Below are 20,955 nucleotides of genomic sequence, written 5' to 3' on the forward strand. Positions count from 1 at the left end.
TTTTGAAAGTGACGTCTAATTGAGTGGCAGACAAAGTGACGAATCAGAGAAAGGTTTGACAGAATAGGCCAAGCCCAACTCTCAGGAGAAGAGAGAGGAGAGGGAAGCTACTTAAGGGGCAGTGCAGAGAGGAGGAAGCTCTACCAGGACAGTTTCACAGAGACATGTTGAAGAGAGAACGAGCTAGAGAACGAGAAGGAGCCTGAAGAGTAGAGCAGATCGCCAGAGTTAGATGAACCCAGCAGAGCAGTTCAGGAGAGGCTGAGAGAGAGAAGCCAGAGTGAGTGAGGTCAGCTTGGAAAGAGTTTTGAGCAGAGCAGCTGATTGACCAGCCAGCCAGAGCCCAGAAAGAACTAGGAAGGGTGAGCTTATTCAGCAGCAAGTCTCAAGAGGCTGAAAACATTCTAGGCCTAGATGAGATTGCATGAGGCTAGAAGCTTCCAGGGTAGGCCAAACAATCACAACAGGAGAATGAAAAAACTACAGTTTTTCATGTTGTAGTGACCCCCAACTATAAAATTATTTGTAATGTAGAGAGCTGTCTTTTTCAATGGTCTTAAGGGACCCCTGTGAAAGGGTGGTTTAACACAGGTTGAGAACCACTGTTCTAGAGGCTATAGAAACCGCTGGGCAGTAGTGGCACACACCTTTGATCCTAGCACTTGGGAGGCAGAGGCAGGCAGATTTCTGAGTTCGAGGCCAGCCTGGTCTACAGAGTGAGTTCCAGGACAGCCAGGGCTATACAGAGAAACCCTGTCTCGAAAAAACCAAAAACCAAACCAAACCAAAACAAAAACAAAAACAAAAAACAAAAACAAAAAAGAAATCAAGGAGCGGGTTCTTCTCCTTGGAATCTTTGGGCTTTCTTTTTGTTTTTGTTTTCTGAGATAAGGTGGCGTGCGCCACCATTGTCTGGCTTTCTCCTTGGAGTCTTTGGCAGGAACTACTCTTCTGACCCTTGCCTTCAGCTCATTGTGACAGCATTGGGCCCCTGTACATTTTGACTATGACAGAATCCACATGTACTGTTTAAGCTACTAGCCTGGGGCCTCTGTTTAAACAGCCACAGGAACCTTCCACAGGAGCCCCACACTACAGTGGGGACAGAGGGCCTCTGGTAGCCAGGCTGCAGGCACACAGGCCTGCAGGGGCTGCAGCAGTGTCTGAGCTGGGGGGTGACCTGTCAGGAGTACTACAACCCTGTGACCACCAGTAAGAAAAAGAATAGTTTAGAACGGGCAGAGAAGAAAAATCAACATGGGTGCTTTGTTCCCGAGCCAGATGGAGAAGTCATAGGCATGGAAGAGGAGATGTGTGAGGACCAGGGAATCGAGGCAAGCGGCAGAGAGGACAGACAGGATACAAGCTCATCCTGGCAAGGCTCTGCCGGGCATTAAAACAACAGGGCAGAGTTGGAGTGACATTCTGAGGTTCTGCCTGTAGGGAGCAGGGTGGGGACATCTTTCCTATAGCAGCAAGAGGTCACAGGACCTGTGTGTCACTATAGTCCCATGAATAGAAAAGTGTCTCTAGAGTGGGAGCCACACTCTAGCAGGACAAGGGTGTGCAAGGGCTACTGGGGCCCAGGCTGTGACAGGGCGGGGCTATTTCTGGGAAGGCAGCTAGATACTGCCATGGAATCCTAGAGGCTAAAACTAAAGCATCAAGGGGCATGCCAGTTCTCAAGAGGTGTGGGGGTCATGAGTTCCAGGTCAGCCTGAGCTACAGAACAAGAGTCTGCCTCCCCTCAAAACTCCACCAACAGCAATATGTAGTTTATAGCGTCAAACCAGTCAGACTGAGAACTGTAACTTTACAGTGTGGCTCACTCTGGTGATGTCGAGGTTCCTGTCATGGAGGGGGGCAGGCGTTTAAGCTTTAGGATATAGACATGCATCAAGCGTGTCAAAATAGCCCCCACAGTGAAAAGCAGGACACAGCAATCCTAAACTGAACTGGCTGTGGTGACGCATGCATTTAGTCCAACTACTAAGAAGGCAGAGGCAGGCAGGTGGATCTCTATGAGTCTGAGGCTAGCCTGGTCTACATACCAGGTTCCAGGCCAGCCAGGACTACATAGTTAAATTCCAGCATACGCATGGTGGCTCACAACTATCCACAACTCCAACTCTGGAGGGTTGGCCACCCCCAAACACTCACATAAAATAAAATAGATCTAAAACATTCCAGAATTAAATAAAAATTTAAATTCTAAGGAAGAAGGCTGAGGAGAAAGGCCCAAAGAGTCCCAAGGAAAATAGGAAGGTAAAACAGATATAAGTAAGCTAGGGTGTAGAGATATGAACAAGATGGCAGAACTTCTAGTGTAGCAGGAGTCGGTGAGTGCCCAGCCCTAAAATGGAGACTGGGCACACTGAAGATAGGCAGACAGAGGTTGGCCCCAAGGATACCCAGGCCACATCTATGGGACCCATGAGGCTCCAGGGATGGACAAGAGGGTGCAGGAAGAGCACCCCGAAACACCTGGGAGCCCCACTGTGGCTAGAGAGGAGAGGCTGGGTTCCAGCCCAGGCTGGTTGTATGCACCCTTGCATTTGACCTCTGGGGACACCCACTGTGCTAGTGGATCCCAGATTTTCAGGATGAGGTCAAGGCAGAAGGTGCCAAGTGCTCTGAGCGCAAGATCACCTTCAACGGCACCAATAACTTCTACTTACACAAGTGCCTCTACTGCTCAGGCTGATGTGTCAGTGGCGAGGAGCCTGTGCACGGACCCGAGGCGGATCACTGACTGCCTGGGACTTCAGGTTCAACCTGGAGCAACCGGAACGCATGGGCCACTTGTGGGGCATCCGAGATGTAGGGCATCTTCTCTCCCCATAATGTCTAGTCAGTGCACTCTGATCAGCTCCAGGACAAGCCTCGTCCGGCCAGCTGCCCTTGGGTGTGCCTCAGTTGACCTGCCGCTGCATGGCAGCTCTGTGCAGGGGACCTTGTGCATGGTGAGGGCAGAGGCTCCTGGTGTGCATGCCCGGAATGAGCAAATGACAAAGTTGGTCAGAGTGGAGCTGCCCTGTAAAGGACCCAGTTCCCTTGGATGAGAGTTTGGGTTCGGCCCCCCCTCTCTCAGCACGGCCACGCCTCTCAGCAGGCCCCCCCCACCCCCCCGTGGGTGGACTGAAATTCTGTTCAGCAGGTGAGCACTATAGCTCCTCAAGGAAGGTGCTAACAGTGTGCAGCAGACAGAACACTCGAAGGAGGTTCCTGTCCAGGCCAGAATCTCCCCAGTGCTTAGAAGCCCTGTGGCGCGAGTGCTCAGGTGATGATGCTGAAGCAGGAGATGCAGAAGGATTTGCCCACCTCTGCCTCTAGCCGTGAGGAGCCGCCCCGCCAGCCCAAAAGCTCAGCTTCTGGTTTTCTTCTCAGGCCCGCAGGGCTTGCTTATGTTCCCCAGAAGTCTGGGATGTACCCATCCAGGTGGGGGAAGGGATCTGTGCACTTGGGGTTCCCATGACTCCTCTCTTCCTCAGGAGTTGCAGCTACCCTTAGTGGTGGGCACTCAGCACTAGCTGAGCATGGTGGCAGGCCCACCAGGCGCTTCTGTGAGCCGTCACTGCCCTCTACTGTCCCGAGTCTCCATTAGTGATGAAAACCAAGAGCAGCATTTGGTGGAAGTGTGGTGTTCTGGGGAGATGTGGATGGGACTCTTAAGAGGAGACTGGAAGGAATGTTCCAGACTGGAAGTGTAGGCCAACATGGAGTTACAGCTACACAAAGTGCAGCAGGTGAGCTGATGCCTTTATCACCACAGCAGGTGGGGCAGGAGGTTCACTTCTGGGGGCGGGGGTAATGCCCTGAAGGAAAGATTGGGGTAATATCCCTCAGCAGGAAGTTAGGAGCCAGGGTGAAGAGCCCTGGGCAGACCTGTGACAAACTCAGGGGTATCCCAGTGCCCATGGCCCCTGTGAATCTTTAGAAGGGAGGCTGAGACAGGTCTCTCATGTAGAGTACAGCCATCCTAGGAGCAGGGGGCAGACACCCAGGAGAGGTATGTGAAGTGTCAGTTGGCTGTCTTGCTATGGTGGCCACATCAGTGAGGGGCAGGGCCAGAGAGCAGGCGCTGGAAACGCCTTGGGCCAAGGGGATTTCGGAGGAAGAATGAGTCACGAACTTGAGGATGAACAGGGATTGCTGACATCTGTGGAAGCCTGCCAGGACTGAGTTCTAGGCACAGGTGTGTTTGGACTGAGCACATGCCCGGGTCAAGGCTGGTGTCATATACACATACACTGTGGGAAACGGCAGGGTCCGGCCACACAAAGGTCACAGGACTGCCCAAACCTGGTAACAGGCTCTTACAGCCCAAGGTGTGGACAGCGGGGGGACCTCCTGGTACTAGGTACGTACAGCCTAACCTGCAGCTCGGCCTGGGTGACAGTCACAGGGTCCCTTCTCTGAGTTCTCAGAAAGGGTCTCAATCCTATTTTACAGGCATGGAAACGGAGACAGCACTGTGGTGAACCTGTGGTGTAGTTCTGCACCTGTGTGGAATGGGGTGAAGGAGGGTGCTGGGGGCCACGTTGGGCTTTCTCTCATTCAAGCATCTGTCACCCACCAGCCCACTTCCCCGATGTCCCCCCATCACCTTCAGAGAGTGCACACTGTAAAACTGTTTAAACGGCCGAGGTGGGCAGCATTTGCCTTCTATCAGGTTTTGGATGGAAACCAGAGCCCTGCACATACATTCACAGACCATGCAGACCGGCAGGGCAGAGGCAGGGAGAGAGAGGGGGTCTGTGGCTTCTACGGATTTCCCATCTGGCTGGCTTTTGTGAAGAGAGGGCCCAAGACAGCTGCCTGACTTCCCTGGGCCCTTTGCTAGCCAAATCCCTGGGGTCCAGTTGACATAGGGGCTGTGGCAATTCCTATTAGTAAGGTGTGACTTTACCCTCTGTGGTAAATTGGGCAGGGCCTGTGAATGGACTCTCAGGAACATTTATTCTTGTGTAAACCCAGGCCCATGAGCTGGCCACCTTAGAAGGCTGCGGTGAGAGGTGGACTGGCCAGCAGGCCCCAGATCCCCAGAGGTATTTTTAGGGTTCACTTTCAGTCTCCACAGCTGCTGGTTAAGACTTACAGAGTTGGAGAACAGGCATGTTTACTTTCTCAGAGAGGCCAAAGCAATGAATAGACTGCCAGACATGGCCTACAGCTGGCCAGCAACAGACTACAGGTGGTACACCAGGTCCAACTCTGTAGTGGTAAGTACCCATCCCAGTTGTGACAGGAGGGGCATTTTGGGACCTGGTGCCCTTCCTCCATTCTCCCTAGCGGTCTGCAATTGGATGCGCATTCTAGCTGGGCTGCGGGCGAGCTAGAAGCAGAGGAAAAGAGCTCTGCAGAGTGGCTGAGCCCCTGCGGTGGGCTAGGTCCTGGAGGACACGGCGGGTGTCCTCTGCAGGTCCGCACAAGCTGGGGTATGGGCTCTAAGACAACAGGCCGGCCCGCCAGTGAATTTATCACACCGAATGTCTTTATTAAGTGTCAAGGGTCCCGGTGGTGCGGCCCCACAGGCTCACTTTACGTGCTCGGCGGCGTGAGAAGAGCAGTAATACTTCTTGTGTGCGATGAAGGTGGACAGGCTGCTGAACCTGATGTTGCACAGGCGGCAGTAGCGGTGGCCGCCACCACCACTCGGCGCAGGAGCAGGCGCAGGAGCGGGCGGGCCCTTGCCGGGTGTCCGAGCGCCTTGATCTGCCGGGTCAGAAGGCGCGTTCTCGGGAGCAGGGGAAGGAGAGCGTGGTGCCTGGCCGTCGGGGCTGTCGCGCAGAGCACGCTCGGCAGGGGTGCGGGGCTCAGCGCCCGGGCTGGCCGCCGGCTTGGCCACCTGCAGGCCGTGTGCCTGGCGCAAATGCTCCACCAGGTCGCCGCGAACGCGCCCGTTGGGTGGGCAGTAAGGGCAGAGGGCGGTGGTGCGCAAAGGCGCGGCGGGGCACGAGTACTTCTTGTGAGCCAGGTAAGCTTCGAGGCTGTGGAAGCTTACGCGACACGCGGTACACTCGTGGTAGTCGGCCAGCGCGGGCAGAGCAGTAGGTGCCTCTGGGGTCTGGCGACGCGGCCGCTTGCTCAGGTCTATGGGGCCGTCGGGGACCGGGCTCAGGGAGGGCACGGGGGCAGGGCCGGCGCTCGCGCTCCCGGGTCTCGGAGAAGAGGGCAGCTCCGCCGTGGGGGAGGGGACAACAGGCACGGGGGCGGGGCCTGCTGCTGGGGGCGGGGCGCCGGCTGCGGGCAGCTCGTACAGCTTGCGACGCCGGCGCGTGCGCACTGGCGGAGCTGTCAGCGCGGGAGCCGCGGGGCCCGGAGCCGGCGTGGGTGCGGGTGGCCGGCGGGGCGGCGGGTCGTGGCGCGAGGCGCAGTAGTAGCGCTTGTGCACAGTGTAGGTTTCGTGGCGGCTAAACCGGATGTTGCAGGCCTCGCACAGCGTGCGACTGGGATCGTCCTCTGCGTCGTCTACCGAGCTGCCAGGGCTCTGGCTGCCCTCGCTGCCGCGACTCGCAGCCTCGGCCTCAGGAGTGGTCGCGCCACTCGCCTCTTCCTCTCGTGCCCCGGGCCCCGGCGACGTGCGTGACGGGTCTGGCTCCGCAGCGGCACCTGCGGGCGTGCGGGCCGAGCCCGTGGCCGCTTTGGGTCTGCGCACAGCGGGCGGGTCCTCGGGAGCGCGGCGGCCCGAGCAGTAGAGGCGCTTGTGCACATAGAAGTTGTTGATGTTGTTAAAGGTGATCTCGCACTCAAAGCACGTGGCGCCCTTAGTCCCCGGGAAGAGGCCAGTGGTTGTCCCCGCCGCGCCGGAGCTCCCTGAGCCCTGCTGTAGCCGGTTGTGCACCAGTTCGGACATCTTGGCCAGGATCTCCGAGGCCTGTGGCGCTGCAGGGACGGTGGTTGTGCCCGTGTCCGGACCAAACACATACTGTGGCAGGAAGAGCGTCCCGGCCATTGTTAGCTCTCCCGGCCCCGGGCTAGAGCCAGGCGTGGGGCTGGACAGTTCCTTCTTCACCCTGACTGGATTGGGGCTGTGTGGTGAAGGTGTCCGAGACGGAGCCTGGGGACCTGGCTCTCCCGGACCTGAGGCACGGGCGGCTTCAGGCTCCTCTGCAGCCTCCACCTTGATGGTCCTGGGGGCTGCAGGGGACTCGCTGCTACCCCCATTTTGGGGAGGCACTCTGGTCTCTCCGTTGGTGACTTCGGCCAAGGTCTTACTGTCTGGTCCTGAGGATGGGGTGGGTGCCTTGTCAGCGGGAACCAGGGGGCTGTGCATCAGGGAGTGCTGTTGGAAGCCTGCCAGGCTGTCTACAAGAACACAGGACTGCATGTCAGGCCCGGGGCAGGCCCTAGGTAGGATGTGGTAGGCAGAAGGGATTTAGGACTAGGGTTGACAAGGACGCCACGTGCTGCCTAGACAAGCCCCTCCCCTCCTGCTTATCAGAGGGCCGGTGATGCCCCAGTATTTCGGCTTACCTGGAGAAAGTTTGGCTGCGGGGTGTCCAGCCCCGGGTGAGTAGATCTCACCCTTGGAGCCTGGCTGGCACACCATGTGGTTTGTCACCAGGTGGCTGTAGAGGATGTCCCTTGTGGTGGATATGAAGCCACAGTTGTGACAGACACCTGTAGGCCACGCTGTTGTGGTCAGGTTCCTGGGGCTGAGGTATAGCCCCAGAGACCCCATCCCAGCCCCCTCCGGCCCACCTACCGCTGAGCGTGTCCGTGTGCACCTTGAGGTGGCGTTCACAGTTGGCCTTGGTGGTGAAGGCTGACAGGCAGATGAGGCACACGAAGGGGCGCTCTCCTGGAACATGGAGATGCACCCCAGTGCCAGGAAGGGCCTGGCCCTCTGCTGTTTCACATCAGCCACGTCTCCCCAGGGTCAAGCACACAGCCACAGCCAGCCTTTACTAAGTGTGCATGTAGCCACAGGCAAGCCTTGTGCTAGGCCGTGGAGAGGGACGAGGGGGAGTACGAGGGTGGGGGGAACTGCATGACGCACAGGGGCAGAGGAAGCGTTCTAGTGCTGGGCTTGAGTAGGCCTGAGCAGGCCTGGGGCACTCACCGCTGTGGCTGCGCATGTGGATCTCCAGAGAGCTGGCACTGGGGCAGCTCTTCCGGCACTGGGGGAAGGGGCAGACACGCTCATTGGGGTAGGTCTCCTTGGGCTTCTCTTCGGTCGCTGAGACAGGAGAGCCTGCACGCTGGCGGCTGGCACAGTAGTAGAGCAGGTGGGCTTGCAGGTTCCGCTCACTCCGGTACCAGATCCCGCAGTCTTTGCAGGGGAAGACGTCCTCTGGTGGGGGTACACGTGGGAATGAGGGACAGGCTCGATCGATGAGGCGGGGACTGGCCTGTGAGGCCTGGCCCTGAAAGCTCCTGGCTGAGGCTGTGGCTTTTGGTGGCTTAGCTCCCCTTTCATTGTGTCCCTGAAGGTCCCATCTTGTAGGACTCACCCAGGCTTTGGGGACTCTGCTGCCCCTGCTCCACATTCAGGCATATATTACCTCCCCCCCTTCTCTTTCTGCTCCTGGTGCCTGCACCCGATCCCCTGGGGGCTGAGCCCTCCCTATGGCTGCAGGCCATGGGCAGTCTTCTAGCACTGAGGTCACCCTGCATTAGCTGGGTACTGTCCTCCAGTTCAGTGTCTCACTGGAGCATAATTCATTCCCTCCCTCTCCCTCCCCCTCTCCCTCCCGGTGGATGTGCACGCACGCACGTGTGTGGAAGTGGAAACTGGACCTTTTGCATGCTGAACACCCAGAACCTGTCCTGACCTCTGACTTGAGTGCCCCCAGTCTGCCCCCGGGAGTCACCCACTTACTGTTGATGACTGCGGTAGCAAGGATGGAAGCCATGCCAGCCTGCTGGGGCAGCAACTGGATGTCTGTGTGCGCTGGGGCTGAGCCTCCGGGGTCTGCTGGTTCCTGCACAGGGTGTCTGCGAGTGCCCTGGGGCTCGGTCACAAGGAGCACGTGGAGTAGTCCTCCAGAAGGCACCGCTTTGGTAACCCTGCACCAGAGGGCGTCATCTGTAGGGTACAGGCATTTATGACGCTGAGTCTGTCTGTGTCCTGGGCTTTTAATAGGGGCTCCCTCCCTCTGTCTCCCACACTGGGGCCCCCGCTGTGCTGCACTGCCAGGGATGAGAGGCCCCAGGCAAATGGATGGCTGCCTTTTGGTTCAGTCATGGCTGGCTGGATTTATGGTGTGCTAGCCTGTGTCTGAGGCAAGGACTGGGGAAGCTTCCATCTCCAGTAAAAGGGCAGATGTGGGACTGGCAGGCATAATTGAGGGAGATCTTATGTAATCACTTGGCTGGGGTGGAGGGGGTGTCCCAGTGCAATGGGTTCCCGGCAATAAACAGTCAGCTTTTCAACCTGTTGGGAATGGGCCAGGTGCTGTTCCCATAGTGGCCTGCAGAGGGCAGCCCCAATCAACAAAACCCAGGTGTCCTGGGCCTGCAGCTCTGCCTCACTGCCTGGAACCCTGAGGCTGCATTTCCCAGTGAGCTGTGGGTAGGGACACGTCTGGCCTCAGTCTCGAGCTAGTGGTCACTGGCAGCAGAAGGTGGGGAAAGAAAGGGGAGCAGTGTGTATGTGTCCTAAGGCGGCAGTAGGAGCTGAGCTGCAGTGCAGAGCCTGTGTAAGTCCCATTATGGGGCAAGTGATAGAGGAAAAGACAAATCCATGGCCATAGGATTTCTGTGGTGGCTGTGAGCCCGCCTGCAAGCCGCACCCAGATCATGTCACATCTGTCGGCATCAGCCTTATAAGGGCCTCTGCCTTTTGTGGCCGGCACACTGGGCAGCACCGTGCTGTAGAGTCCTGTGGGCAGGTCAGCCACGGGGCAGGCACATGGCCGATGGCTTGCCAATGTCCGATCTGGTGCTGGGCGCGTTTCTTCCTAGTACAGGCTGCCTTCTGGCTGCTCGTTCTGGTCCTTAGACTGCCCATGGGTAGGGTTGGGGACACGATCCCCTGTGCTCTGCAGAGAGCTTGGAGTGTGGGCAAAGGGCCCATGTACCCAACCGCAACTCTCAGTACTTAGGGACTTAGGGAAGGTGCTCTGCCTCTGCTGAGGGGCTACTCAGGAGCTGACCTCAAAGACAGAACTCCAGAACATTTTAGCAAACAGGGCGAGCCGAGGGAAGAGCCCCTTTGCACTTCCAACTCTTAGAAGGTTGGATGGGGGGTCAGGTAGAATGAAATGATTTGGCCACAGCCTCTTCCCCATTTCCTATGAGGAACAGCAGCCTGGAAGGCGAGGGACCCAGCCAAGTCCCACAACTAGTAAGGGAAGGGCGGGGTCTGGCTCTGAACCAACTCGGGCTAGCAGAACCTCAGGTCACTGCCCTCAGTGGCCCCCCGGAAGTTCTCCTTGTTCCCTCTCCACCTAAGCCCACCTGGAGAAACCGAGACCTCAGTGGCTGTGGAGTGGCCCAGTGTGGCCCCTCCAGCTCTGTGTCAGTGGATGTGATTCTCCTGGGATTGCAGCTCAAGATTGTCCCTCATCCTCTCGGGTGGGGCTCAGGGAGCTCCCCCAGGCAGCTTGTTGTTACTGTCACCCAGATAAGCTGGTGTCCCTTTAAGGGCTGGACCAGGTAGAGCCAAGTGACCCTGCCTTCTCAAAGACCTGAGAGGGGCGGGAGGCAGGCATGAGACAGACCCTTCCTGTAGATCTCTGAGTTGGCTGCGGCTTCTGTTAGGGCCTGGGGTAGCATCCTTAGCCAGCAGCTCTCGTCCACCAGCAGGGTCGCAGCCGGGCCCTGGGGAAGAGCAGAGACAGGAAAGGATCAGCCTGTGCAGGAGGGCCGAGCAACGGGGCTTTGCTGTGCTGGGTGGAGGTGGTCAGTAGCCTGGCGGCTCACGGCAGCAGGACCTGTGTGGTTCAGACAACACTGTGATAACTGGAGGCACACAGGGAGCCGCGCATTCCAAGGCTAGGCAGCGGTCTCTGTTGGGAACGAAGGTCTAGAAAGGTCACGCAGTGTGCCCAAGGGCACACAGCCAGTGACTCTAGGGCCTGCAGATGTGTGTTCCTTTCCTGCAAGAGCAGGGCTGCTGGCACCAAGGGTATGGCCCATGCCACACAACTGCTGGATGCCTGCAGGGAACTGAGAGAGAGAGAGAGAGAGAGAGAGACAGACAGACAGACACACACATACACACACACACACACACACACACACACACACTCTGACTGCGTTTCTGTACAGTAGGGCTTTCCTCTCTGGTGCAGGGTGGAACTTTTACCTCGTCGTCCATTCATTGAAAGCACTGTCCTTTCCCTGGAATTGGCCGCCCCAACCCCAGATAGCTGGATAGCTGTGTTGCTGAGGAGTGAGGGGTAGTGGGTAGCTGAGGCTCCCTGCCCTCTTCCCCATCATATGGGCCAGGAAGCTGAGGCAGAGCAAAGGGTAGGGGGCCGGGGTAGAAGTTCCAGCCCAGGGCCGTGCCACACACTTCCTCTACAGCTCTGTCTGAACCTGGAAGGGAAGAGCTCTAGGCTCAGCCCCCCAGGGCCACCAAAGCTGCTGGCTTCCTGCCCCCTGCCCCCTGGCTCTCAGCCCAGCAGCAGAGGAAGTAAGTGTACGTGGCCATGTCTCTGTGCAGCCCAGGCTGGAAGGCTGGGCTGGGATCTGGTCTCCTGTGGAGGATGAGATGCAGCCAGTGGCAGGCAGGCACAGCAGAGGCCCAGTTCTGTTTGTCCTTGGCCTCTCCCTGTGGGGCTGAGTCTTAGCTCCTGGACCCAGGCACTGGGGCACTCAGTGTGAAAGGAGAGCATTCCTGTGTAGTATTCTGTCAGCCACTTGCTGGTTGAGTCAAATAAATGCCTTTCACTCAGAAACCTCTGAACTTTGACCCCAAGGCCCAGAGCCCCTGCTCCCTCCCAGGCTCCTAAGAACCGCTGTGGGGCTCAGCTCACTGGGTAGGAAAGATAACCAACTGGCTGGGACAGGAGGAGAAACAGGCTGCTGCCTGTAGGGGGCACTGCCAGGACAGTGCTTGGCATTCCTGGGTTTCCTTGTGTGTGGCGTCCACATAGGCTCTGGGGCCAACATCATGGTCTAGTTCACGTTTGACCTTTCCCCTGTGACCCCTGTGGACCAACTCTTCACAGACCCCATTGCCATGGCATATATATAGAGCCAACAAGATAAGGCCTACTAGCTGGGAACTCCCAGTGACCATGTTCCATGAGGTCACGACAGCCCAGCCAGGTGGCTTCCACGTCACCTGCCTGCTGCCACGTGGCTTGCGGTGGAGCAGAGAGTGGAGATAAGCCGGCACTGAAGGGGAACCCTGGAGTCCCAGCAGGCGACACCTGCACCTCTGGCCTCAGTTTCCTGTATGCCAGCAGGGCAGGGCCCACAGGACAAAGTTGCTGTCCCGATAGGGGGAGGGAACCCCCTTCCTTGTCCTGCCACCATCTCTGTGGTGGAGTGCTGGGGGCTAGGGAGGCTGATCCCCTCTCTGTGGCCCTTTCTGCCCTGGGCACAGATGAATGTGAGGATACAGGAAGCCCTCAGAGCTGGGCACTGGCCGTGGCTGCTTGCTTATGTTTTGCTTGAAGGATAAGGTGAACAGGAAGGCATCTCTGGACCCAGGTATGAGCCTTGCTTGCATCCTGGACCTTGCTGGCAGCTGCCACATGTCCACCGAGGGAGTGCATTCTACCCAAGAGCCTGCTTCAGGTTGGCTGGCGTCAGGAGGGTGACTCTCACGGATGCAGGGGGTAGGTGAGCCTTCCAGGTCACAGTTGGATAGCACAGAGTAAGCCCAGCGGGGGGCTGGGGGGTAATGCAGCAGACCGGGTGTGGACAGCCACACTGGGGACCTCTGCCTCTCACAGCCTGGCTGTTCCTGGCCTGAGCAGACACTGTCAGTGAGGTGGCTGGGTCCAGCCCTCCCTGCCTCAGCCTTCCACTACTCTAATGAATATTAATGAGCGGAGGAGGGTGAGAAAATTAATCTGCCTGATCCTCTGATGGGTGCTGTGGTAACGATATGAAATCTAATTATTCGTCCCAATATTTCTAAACCCTCAAACTGAGACTGACAGCCTCGCGGTCGGTTTAAGGCTTATCGCTCTCCGGAGCAGCATGTTCGCCGCATGATAAAAACACGAGCGAGCGCGCATGCCACTTTGCTGACGCTGCACAAGCCGCTCTTTCTGTGGAGGTCCCAGTGCAGGGAACACTATACCGCACCCCCTTGCAGCACTGTGGCCTGGGGTGCAACCTTGGGGAGCAGAGCTAGGGAGCTAGTGGCGTGGCTGCTGTTCACAATCATACCAAGTCCCCAGGGAAACAGGCCATGAGATCCTGGCTGCCCCAAAACAGATGTCCCGGGGCTCCATGCACAGCCCCTTCTCTCTCATCGCCCTGCACCAGCATAGGTTAGGGCTTGGGACGGGGCTGTGCAGTTCCTCTTCCCCCTGTCTGGGTTCAGCTCCAGGCCTGGCCCGGGCTCCTGTCTGTCTGTTCAGGTGTGTCAGTTAGAAAAGAGCCCTGGCCCTTGTCTCGGTTGCCGCCCCTCGCTAGAGCCGTCATTTGTCTCTTCCTCCTGGCTCCGACTCCCCCTACCCCCAGCCTGGGATGACATCAGCTGCTTTAAACTCTCCTGTGGATCTGAGCCTGCTCCTGTTCCCCCAACAAAGAGGTCAGTGTCTCGACTCTGTGGGCTGATAACCATCAGAAACCATATCTGAGCACCATCCACTATGACAACTCTATCTGAGGCTGTTCCCAAACCTCCCTGTTCATAAAGGGAAGGTGGGCCCTCTCAGGGGGACAGCTTGGTTCAGAAACGCTGTCCCACACTGCTGCCCTGGCTTCCGGTCCCCATACGCTGGAGAACAGTGCTGAGGCCTGTGGCCATAGGGTGACTCCAGTTAGGACCTGTTTCGTACTGATCCACTCTTCTTCCACAGTGACGGCAGCCCGTGCTTACTGACCCACCCTCCCTCACGGTGACGGCCGCCTACGGCTTTTCTCTTTTCCCTAGCTGTCCATCGCCCCTCACAGGTGTAGGGTTGAGGCCCACCGAGAATCCACACTGTGCACAGGATTAGAACCCAAGTCTGAGAAGCTCTGCCCCTCTGTGGCTCATCTATGCTCTCGCCCTCAGTCCCTGAAGGCCAGCCGCGTGCCAGGGGCTAGGGACACAGTGAGTCCTAAAGGGGAAGGACCAGGGCCTATCAAGGGCAGCAAGTGTCAGGCCTGGGCGCACTGTTAGCTGCATTTTGTGTTGGGAGAAGAGGCAGGAATGATACTGGACCATCCCAGGCAGGGAGATGAGGGCGGAGATCACCTGCAGGGAGGGTCCGGGTGCATGCTTCACACCGTCCCTGCCTGCCATCCCTCTGTGTGGGGTGGGCCCTGCTGCTCTCCTGGACCCCAGCCTTTACCTCAGGGTGGCTTTGGAGCCCAAGGATGGAGCTAGCAGCAGGCAGGTCTGAGGCCATAGCTGCTGCAGCTCAGGAGCAGATGGAGGAGTCTGAGGAGGGGTGGGAGAGGGTATTTCCTAAGGTCCTCCCATGACAGATGGGGAAACTGAAGATGGAGAAGGGGACTCAGCACCCCCACTCCCCAGGGCCAACAGCAAACCTAGACTGGGCCTGGTGACCAAGCCAAATGATACTCCTGACTGTCCCAGTCTCTGTGGACTGGGCAGAATGGTGGCTTCACAGATGTCACCAGAATTGTGAGAGTGATCTCATTTAGAGAAAGGGTCTTCACATATCTGAGTTCAGAATCTCATATAGAAATATAAAATCACCTAGAACAGGGCAGTCCCAATAACAAATGACGTAAAAAAAAGAAAGGGAAGAGACCAGGGGGGACAGGGTCACATGAAGGCTGAGTGTCCCGGGCCACCAGACGCCTCAGGCAGCTCCACCGCAAAGACCACAGGCCCTGCTCTGCTCATTAGGGTAGTGGCCTCTGTCTTCAGCCATGACAGAGTGTACACTCGGGGCACATCTGTGCCTGCTGTCAGGGCACAGTGGACAGCCATTTTCCAGCTGAGGTTCCTCAGGCTGGGCTGCTGTCTCTTTAAGGCAGGGCTTGGAATGCTTCTGCAGGCCAGCAAGGCAGGGCTCAAACACTGCCCGCAGTGGGCACAGCTGGACTGCATGTTCTGGAGGGGAGATCCCTTTCCTGGGTACCTGTCCCTTCCTGTTACACAGAGAGGGCTGGAAACCCAGCTCCCGCACTCCCTGGAGTCCCAGCCAGGTGAGCTTGGGCTTTGCCATGCCAGCCTAGGCTCCCTCGCTGTATCCCCAGAGGAGAAGACCTCAGGCTTGACCCTAAGGCCGGTCCACACGTAACGCTATGCAGTCTGGGCCCACATCAGCCTCCCACGCCCACAGTTCTGTAGCTGCTCACCCACTCTTCCACCCATCCATCCACCCACACACCACCCATCTAGTCACGTGTCTATCTGTCCACTCACACCCTTACCCTCTATCTGATCACCTGTCTACCTACACATGTGCCCATTTATGAATACATGACCACACATTCACTTATCCATCAACCTATCCTCTATTCACCCACCCACCCTCAGCCCATCTACTCATATTTCTATCCATCTGTATGCCATGTGTGCATCCATGCCCACCCATCCACCCACCCATCCATCCATCCATCCATCCATCCATCTACCTACCCCTCCACCCACCCAACCATCCATCCATTCACTTATTCCATCTGTCTGTCCATTCATCCATCCAACAACCCACCCATCTATCCACCCATCCATCCATTCATCCATCTACCCACCCACCCACCCACCCACCCATCCATTCATCCATTCACCCACCCATCCATCCATCCATTCACCTACTCCCATCCACCCACCCCACCCCCACCATCCACCTACCCATCCATCCATCCATGCATCCATCCATCCATCCATCCATCCATCCATCCATCCATCCATCCACCCATCCAACCATCCATTCACTAATTCCATCTGTCTGTCCATTCATTCATCCATCCACCCACCCACCCATCCATCCATCCACCCACCCACCCATCCATCCATCCATCCACCCACCCACCCACCCATCCATCCATCCATCCATCCATCCATTCACTTATTCCATCTGTCTGTCCATTCATTCATCCATCCAACAACCCACCCACCCATCTATCCACCCATCCATTCACCCAACCATCCATCCATCCACCTACTCCCATCCATCCATCCATCCACCTACTCCCATCCATCCATCCATTCATCCACCCACCCAACCATCCATTCACTTATTCCATCTGTCTGTCCATTCATTCATCCATCCATCCACCGACCCACCCACCCACTTTAACATCCTCGTCCCCTCATTCTTATCTCCTGTGAGCTGTGACCCCAGGCGGCTTGTCAATTGTCCTCTTCCAGGCATGGAAACCATAGCACACGATAAAGACAAGAGCGCCGAGCTCTCCACTCAGGGCTGTGACTCGGTTTCCTTCCTGGACACTAACCCTGGATATCTGATGTGGGTGGGAGTGTGGGGGGCACTTCCCTTCCAACTTGTCCCCATGGCGAGCAGCCCCCAGCCTAAGAGAAGCCTGGGGAAACGGCCCCATATCTACATGCGCCCCCTCCCTTTTCTTTAAGGGGAGAGGAGGAACTGCCTGGCGGCTGATAGGGCCACGGGGCAGGAGGCGACTTCTTCCTTAGCTGCGGGGAGAACTGGGACCCATCAGCCCAACTCGATAAGAGCCCGCTGAATGTTAGCAAAAATATTTAGACAATAAACGAAGTATCGCAAAGGCGCCCATATCTTTCAGAAATCAATCATCTGTACCGTGTGTCTGGACGCTTGGCGCCAAGGCAGAGATAGTGCCGTGCTGGGGAGATAAGGGTTAATCAAGGATTTAATTCTGTGAGATAGAGGGGAAAGAGGGAGGTGCTTCCTCCCTCTCTGAGCGCCTCAGAGGCAGGGACTGCACTGCGGAGTCTTACACCTAAGTGGAGAGTCTGCTTTTCTGTCACTTCCCAGGCAGAGCCAAGCCAGGATGCAAACCAGGAGCAGAGGTGTCAAGGCCTGGGCTCCTGTGGAAAGGGGTGGCTTGCAGATGGCAGGAAAACCACAGCTGTGTGTATGAGCACAGCTGGGCTGGGTTCTAGTTCTTCCTTAGCTCTCTGGAGCCCAGTGACTTGGGCCAGAGCCTCAGAGTCTTAGCTTTGTCGGCTATAATTTGGGGACTTTGTGGGCTAACGAGATGGCTCGGTGGGTAAAGAGGCCTGTCTCTAAGCCTGGCCCAAGTTCAGTCACTGGGATTCACAAGGCAGAAAGAACAAACCAACTCCTCTTAAGTTGTCCTCTGAGCTCTACCTCTGTGTGGTTATGTATGGATGGAGGGGGGGGGGGAGACGGAGGGGAGGGGGGAGAGAGAGAGAGAGAGAGAGAGAGAGAGAGAGAGAGAGAGAGAGAGAGAGAGAGAGAGAGAGAGAGAGAGAGAGAGAGAGAATGAGAAAGAATATGAATTTATTAGAACTTGGGGACAGTGGCCTGCCTCCAAGGTTGGGGACAGATGCCACGTGGAGTGTGCCTAAGACATGCTTTGTCCGAGCTTTGGCTGACCACCCCAAGGAATGGAGGAGACAGACACAGGGCACACCAGGACCTGGCCCCAGGCCCCGCAGGCCTGCCTTTGCTCCATGTGGGTTTTCCTGACTCAAGTCTGGAGACAGGGGTTCCAGGTTCCCGCTTGCACACTAACTCCTCTTTCTGACTGATCAGTGGCAACAGTCTCCAAAGCACTTGCCGTCCACAGCACACATGACACACCCACCTGGCACAGCCCCTTTGGAAAGCCCTGGCTTCCTTCCTTCCTTCAGGACCTTAATTAGCTGTTCTAAGACATTCCTCCCTGGACCTTGGGTCAGTCTCCATCCTCAGGCTCTGCAAAGTATATGTATAGGTCAAGCACACTCAGACCTCTCTCTCTCAAGCCATGATGCTGGCAGCAGGCAAGGAGATCAACTCCTACCTCACAGTACAGCCTGGCCCTACCTTCTCTTCAGGCCTAGGCCTAAAGGAAGCCTCTGGGTTCCATGTGACCTGCCCATGATTCTAAGGACTGAGGAAACAGTGGCTCTGAGCAGGAAGGATCTGCCTGGGATACAGCAAGCAGATAACCCAAGGTGGACATGCTTGGTCCAGAGCTAGCTCCTGCTCTTACTAGACAGTCTGGGACAAGCTGCCTGTCCTAGTGGCTGGAAGACTACATGGCCAGGCCACAGGCCTCAGCAGGTGGTGTGTTTGAACCCAGTGAGCACAGACTCTGCGTCACTTCACCACAAACTGAAAGTCTATTGCTCCCCACCTGTCTGTGGACACTGCGTCAGTCTGTGCTCCTGAGGTATTTCTGACAATGAGTCTGTGTGTGTGAATGTGTGTACAGCGTCCTGGCCTCTGGGGGCTGGGGGAAGTCCAGCCTACAATCTCAGCCTTCCCCAACAAGGGCCCTAAGAAGGCAGCTGTGGGCCCTCACACTGAGGAACCCAGAAGCACGTGATGCTGGCCAGCCAGTGAATACCTTAGATCAGTCCACACTCAATTCCTCATCAGGAAACAGGGCCTACCCCACAGCACGCTGGCAGGGAGACATTTCATCCTCGGATTGACTGGACTAGCCAGGGAGCCTAGGGCTGGCCCAGGCCTTTGCCATCCGAGGCTGCGGACACTGACCAGCCCTCCAGTGCCTGCTCACTGGCTTCCCTATGGTTGTACCCAGGTCTCTGGGTCCTGCTGTCCTTTTCCATCTGAAATGATTTCAAAAGGAACCCTCACATCCCAGCAGGAGGAAGCCAGGCCAACTTGCCACAAGAGAAGGCCTCAGAAACATGGCTGTGTGGAAGGAGGCTGCCTTAGGAACTCCTGCCGGGCTGGGCTGCTGTGGGGAGCAGGCTGCTGCAGTGCTGGAAACCACGCTCACCCAGCACCTGCTCCCCGTTTGGTCAGAGGGAACGGCCTCCCTTCTGCAGCCTCCCCTTCCCTCCCAACTCAGTGGATGCCTGTTCCTTGCTGTTCACCCCCCTTGGACCTCCCTCCTTTTCTCTGCTGGGCTCCACAACTGCTCCTCCTCCAGGAAGTTCCCCTGGGATCCCCAAAGCACAGTGTTCGCTTCCGGGAAGTGCCTCCCTTTTACCCTTCCTCTTTGGGTTCCATCAAAGCTCCCACTGGAAAAGCGAGAGGTTTGGTCGGCCAGCTGGGGCTCAGCTCCTTACCAGTTCTTCTCTCTCGGGGGATGAAGCTCTGGTCTGGATGCTCCCGTAGAATGGGCCCCAGGACAGGCCCTCGGCGAGGCTCAGCCTGGCCCGCACGCACCTCTGCCCGTCCTGCAGTGCCAGCTCCAGCTCCTCTGAAGGGAAACAAATGGGTAAGTGGCTGCCTGGTGCCCCCAGCCCACTTCCATCCCACAGCCCCCACGTCAGGCCTGGTTCCAGGGCCAGGCCTTTGCCCTTTTCGAGGACACGCTGGGTTGTAGAAACACCACGAAGACACGGACAGGCAGGCCACACCAGGGCCTTGGTCACGGTCTGCAGAACCCGTGTGTGAGCCACACGCTGCGTGCAGGACCTTGTGTGCCAGGCTGAATGATAGCCCTTCACAAGCCATCACCCATGACCGTGAATGTCCCTTGAATGTGGGGAAAGGTCTGCAGGCATGACTAGATTAACGATCACGAGATAAGATCACCCTGGATTAGCAGGCAGTTCTAAATAAAAGACAGTGTCCTTAAGAAAGGCAGGCGGATAAGACAGCGCCAGAAGGTGTGCCCCATGAGGCTTCCAGAACTTGGGTAGGTTGTGGCCTGCAGGCTACTAAGGCAGGGATAAGAAGCCGCCTGGTTATACGGACTCATGTTAGCTGTGGGACACATGGACACCTGGCCAGCCACCTGCCCGACTTGAGCCTCTATTTCTTTGAAGGATGTGGGAGCACGGTCATTTCCTGAAAGGGTGGTACTTCCCCAGGCCACACACCCTCTGCCCTGCCTGCCTGCTGCCAGCCCCTGGAGGCCTCACATGGCCTGGCCTGGTCCCCTGGCCAGAGTGCTGTGGCGGCCCCACTTCCTGGAGCCCATCAGGCAGGCTGTGGCCTTAATGGGCGCGATCATCAGATAACTGGGCAGCTAATGGCAGAGATAAGGTGTAAATACGCCAGGAGGCCCCGTGGAGAGCTGTAACTGGGCCTTTGTCTTCCCGGGGCTGATAAGATGGCAGTGGACCAGGACTGGAGGCCAAGGAGGCCTGCGCCCCTTTATCAGCCTGGGAGTGGGAGAGGGGCTGAGAGGCCGAAAGGCAGGCCCTGCACTTCCTAAAAGCAAACAGCCCTCTGCAGCGCACCCCGGACATTGGCTCCCCCTCCCTCCCCTTCCCTTGCCCCACAGGGCAGGGCCCAAAGCTGACACCAGGATGGTCAGTACCAGCTATAGGAGCAGGGAGGGCCAAGGCATGGGCAGTACTGTCCTAAGAGGGATGCAGAGCCTGGCCCCTGTAAAGTTTATCCCCGGGGTGGCTGAGAAAACCAAGGCTCCGAGAGGCCCACTGCTGGCAGTAGGTGTCAGGATCCAAACCTGGCACTGCTACCGGGCTGTTTATCTGTTGCTGGGACAGTTGGGACAGGCCTCCACTGGGTTTTGTGCCTATGTCTGTGGTCCCCACGTAATGGCCCCCAGGACAGAAATGACATTAAAGAGCTCTCCTGAGAGTCTGTGCTTACAGTTCAGCCACCCAGAGCCCCACTCAGGTGTCAGAAAGGGGCCATGGAACCTCCATCCTGGGAATGGGTGTCCCTGGACCTTGAGACGGACAGTGAAGTCACCTGGTCCCACTTCATTCTGTGTCTACAACATCCCTCGGGATGGGGCCTGGCCCCTTTCTCTGTTACAGGGATAGCTTCATCTGAGGCTGTGTCCTCATGAATTGGGGTA

General features: G+C 57.2%; 1 protein-coding gene across 3 annotated transcripts in view; it reads right to left on the reverse strand.

Moving 5' to 3' along the window:
* Positions 1 to 5,472: 5,472 nt before the first annotated feature.
* Zfpm1 (zinc finger protein, FOG family member 1) overlaps positions 5,473 to 20,955 on the reverse strand; it is a 56,137-nt gene continuing 40,654 nt past the window's right edge. For 2 of the 3 annotated variants that reach the window (XM_052167277.1, XM_052167276.1), the window contains exons 4-10: positions 19,247 to 19,380; positions 10,668 to 10,767; positions 8,825 to 9,031; positions 8,066 to 8,296; positions 7,709 to 7,804; positions 7,477 to 7,623; positions 5,473 to 7,308 (exon numbers count right to left, since the gene is read on the reverse strand). In XM_052167277.1, coding sequence (XP_052023237.1) covers positions 5,537 to 7,308; positions 7,477 to 7,623; positions 7,709 to 7,804; positions 8,066 to 8,296; positions 8,825 to 9,031; positions 10,668 to 10,767; positions 19,247 to 19,380 — 2,687 coding nt within the window. In that variant the 3' untranslated portion in view covers positions 5,473 to 5,536. The remainder of the gene's footprint in view (positions 7,309 to 7,476; positions 7,624 to 7,708; positions 7,805 to 8,065; positions 8,297 to 8,824; positions 9,032 to 10,667; positions 10,768 to 19,246; positions 19,381 to 20,955) is intronic. The other variant, XM_052167278.1, reaches the window with a different exon arrangement.

Source organism: Apodemus sylvaticus, chromosome 21 (genome assembly GCF_947179515.1).
Source record: "Apodemus sylvaticus chromosome 21, mApoSyl1.1, whole genome shotgun sequence".
Lineage (NCBI taxonomy): Eukaryota > Metazoa > Chordata > Mammalia > Rodentia > Muridae > Apodemus > Apodemus sylvaticus.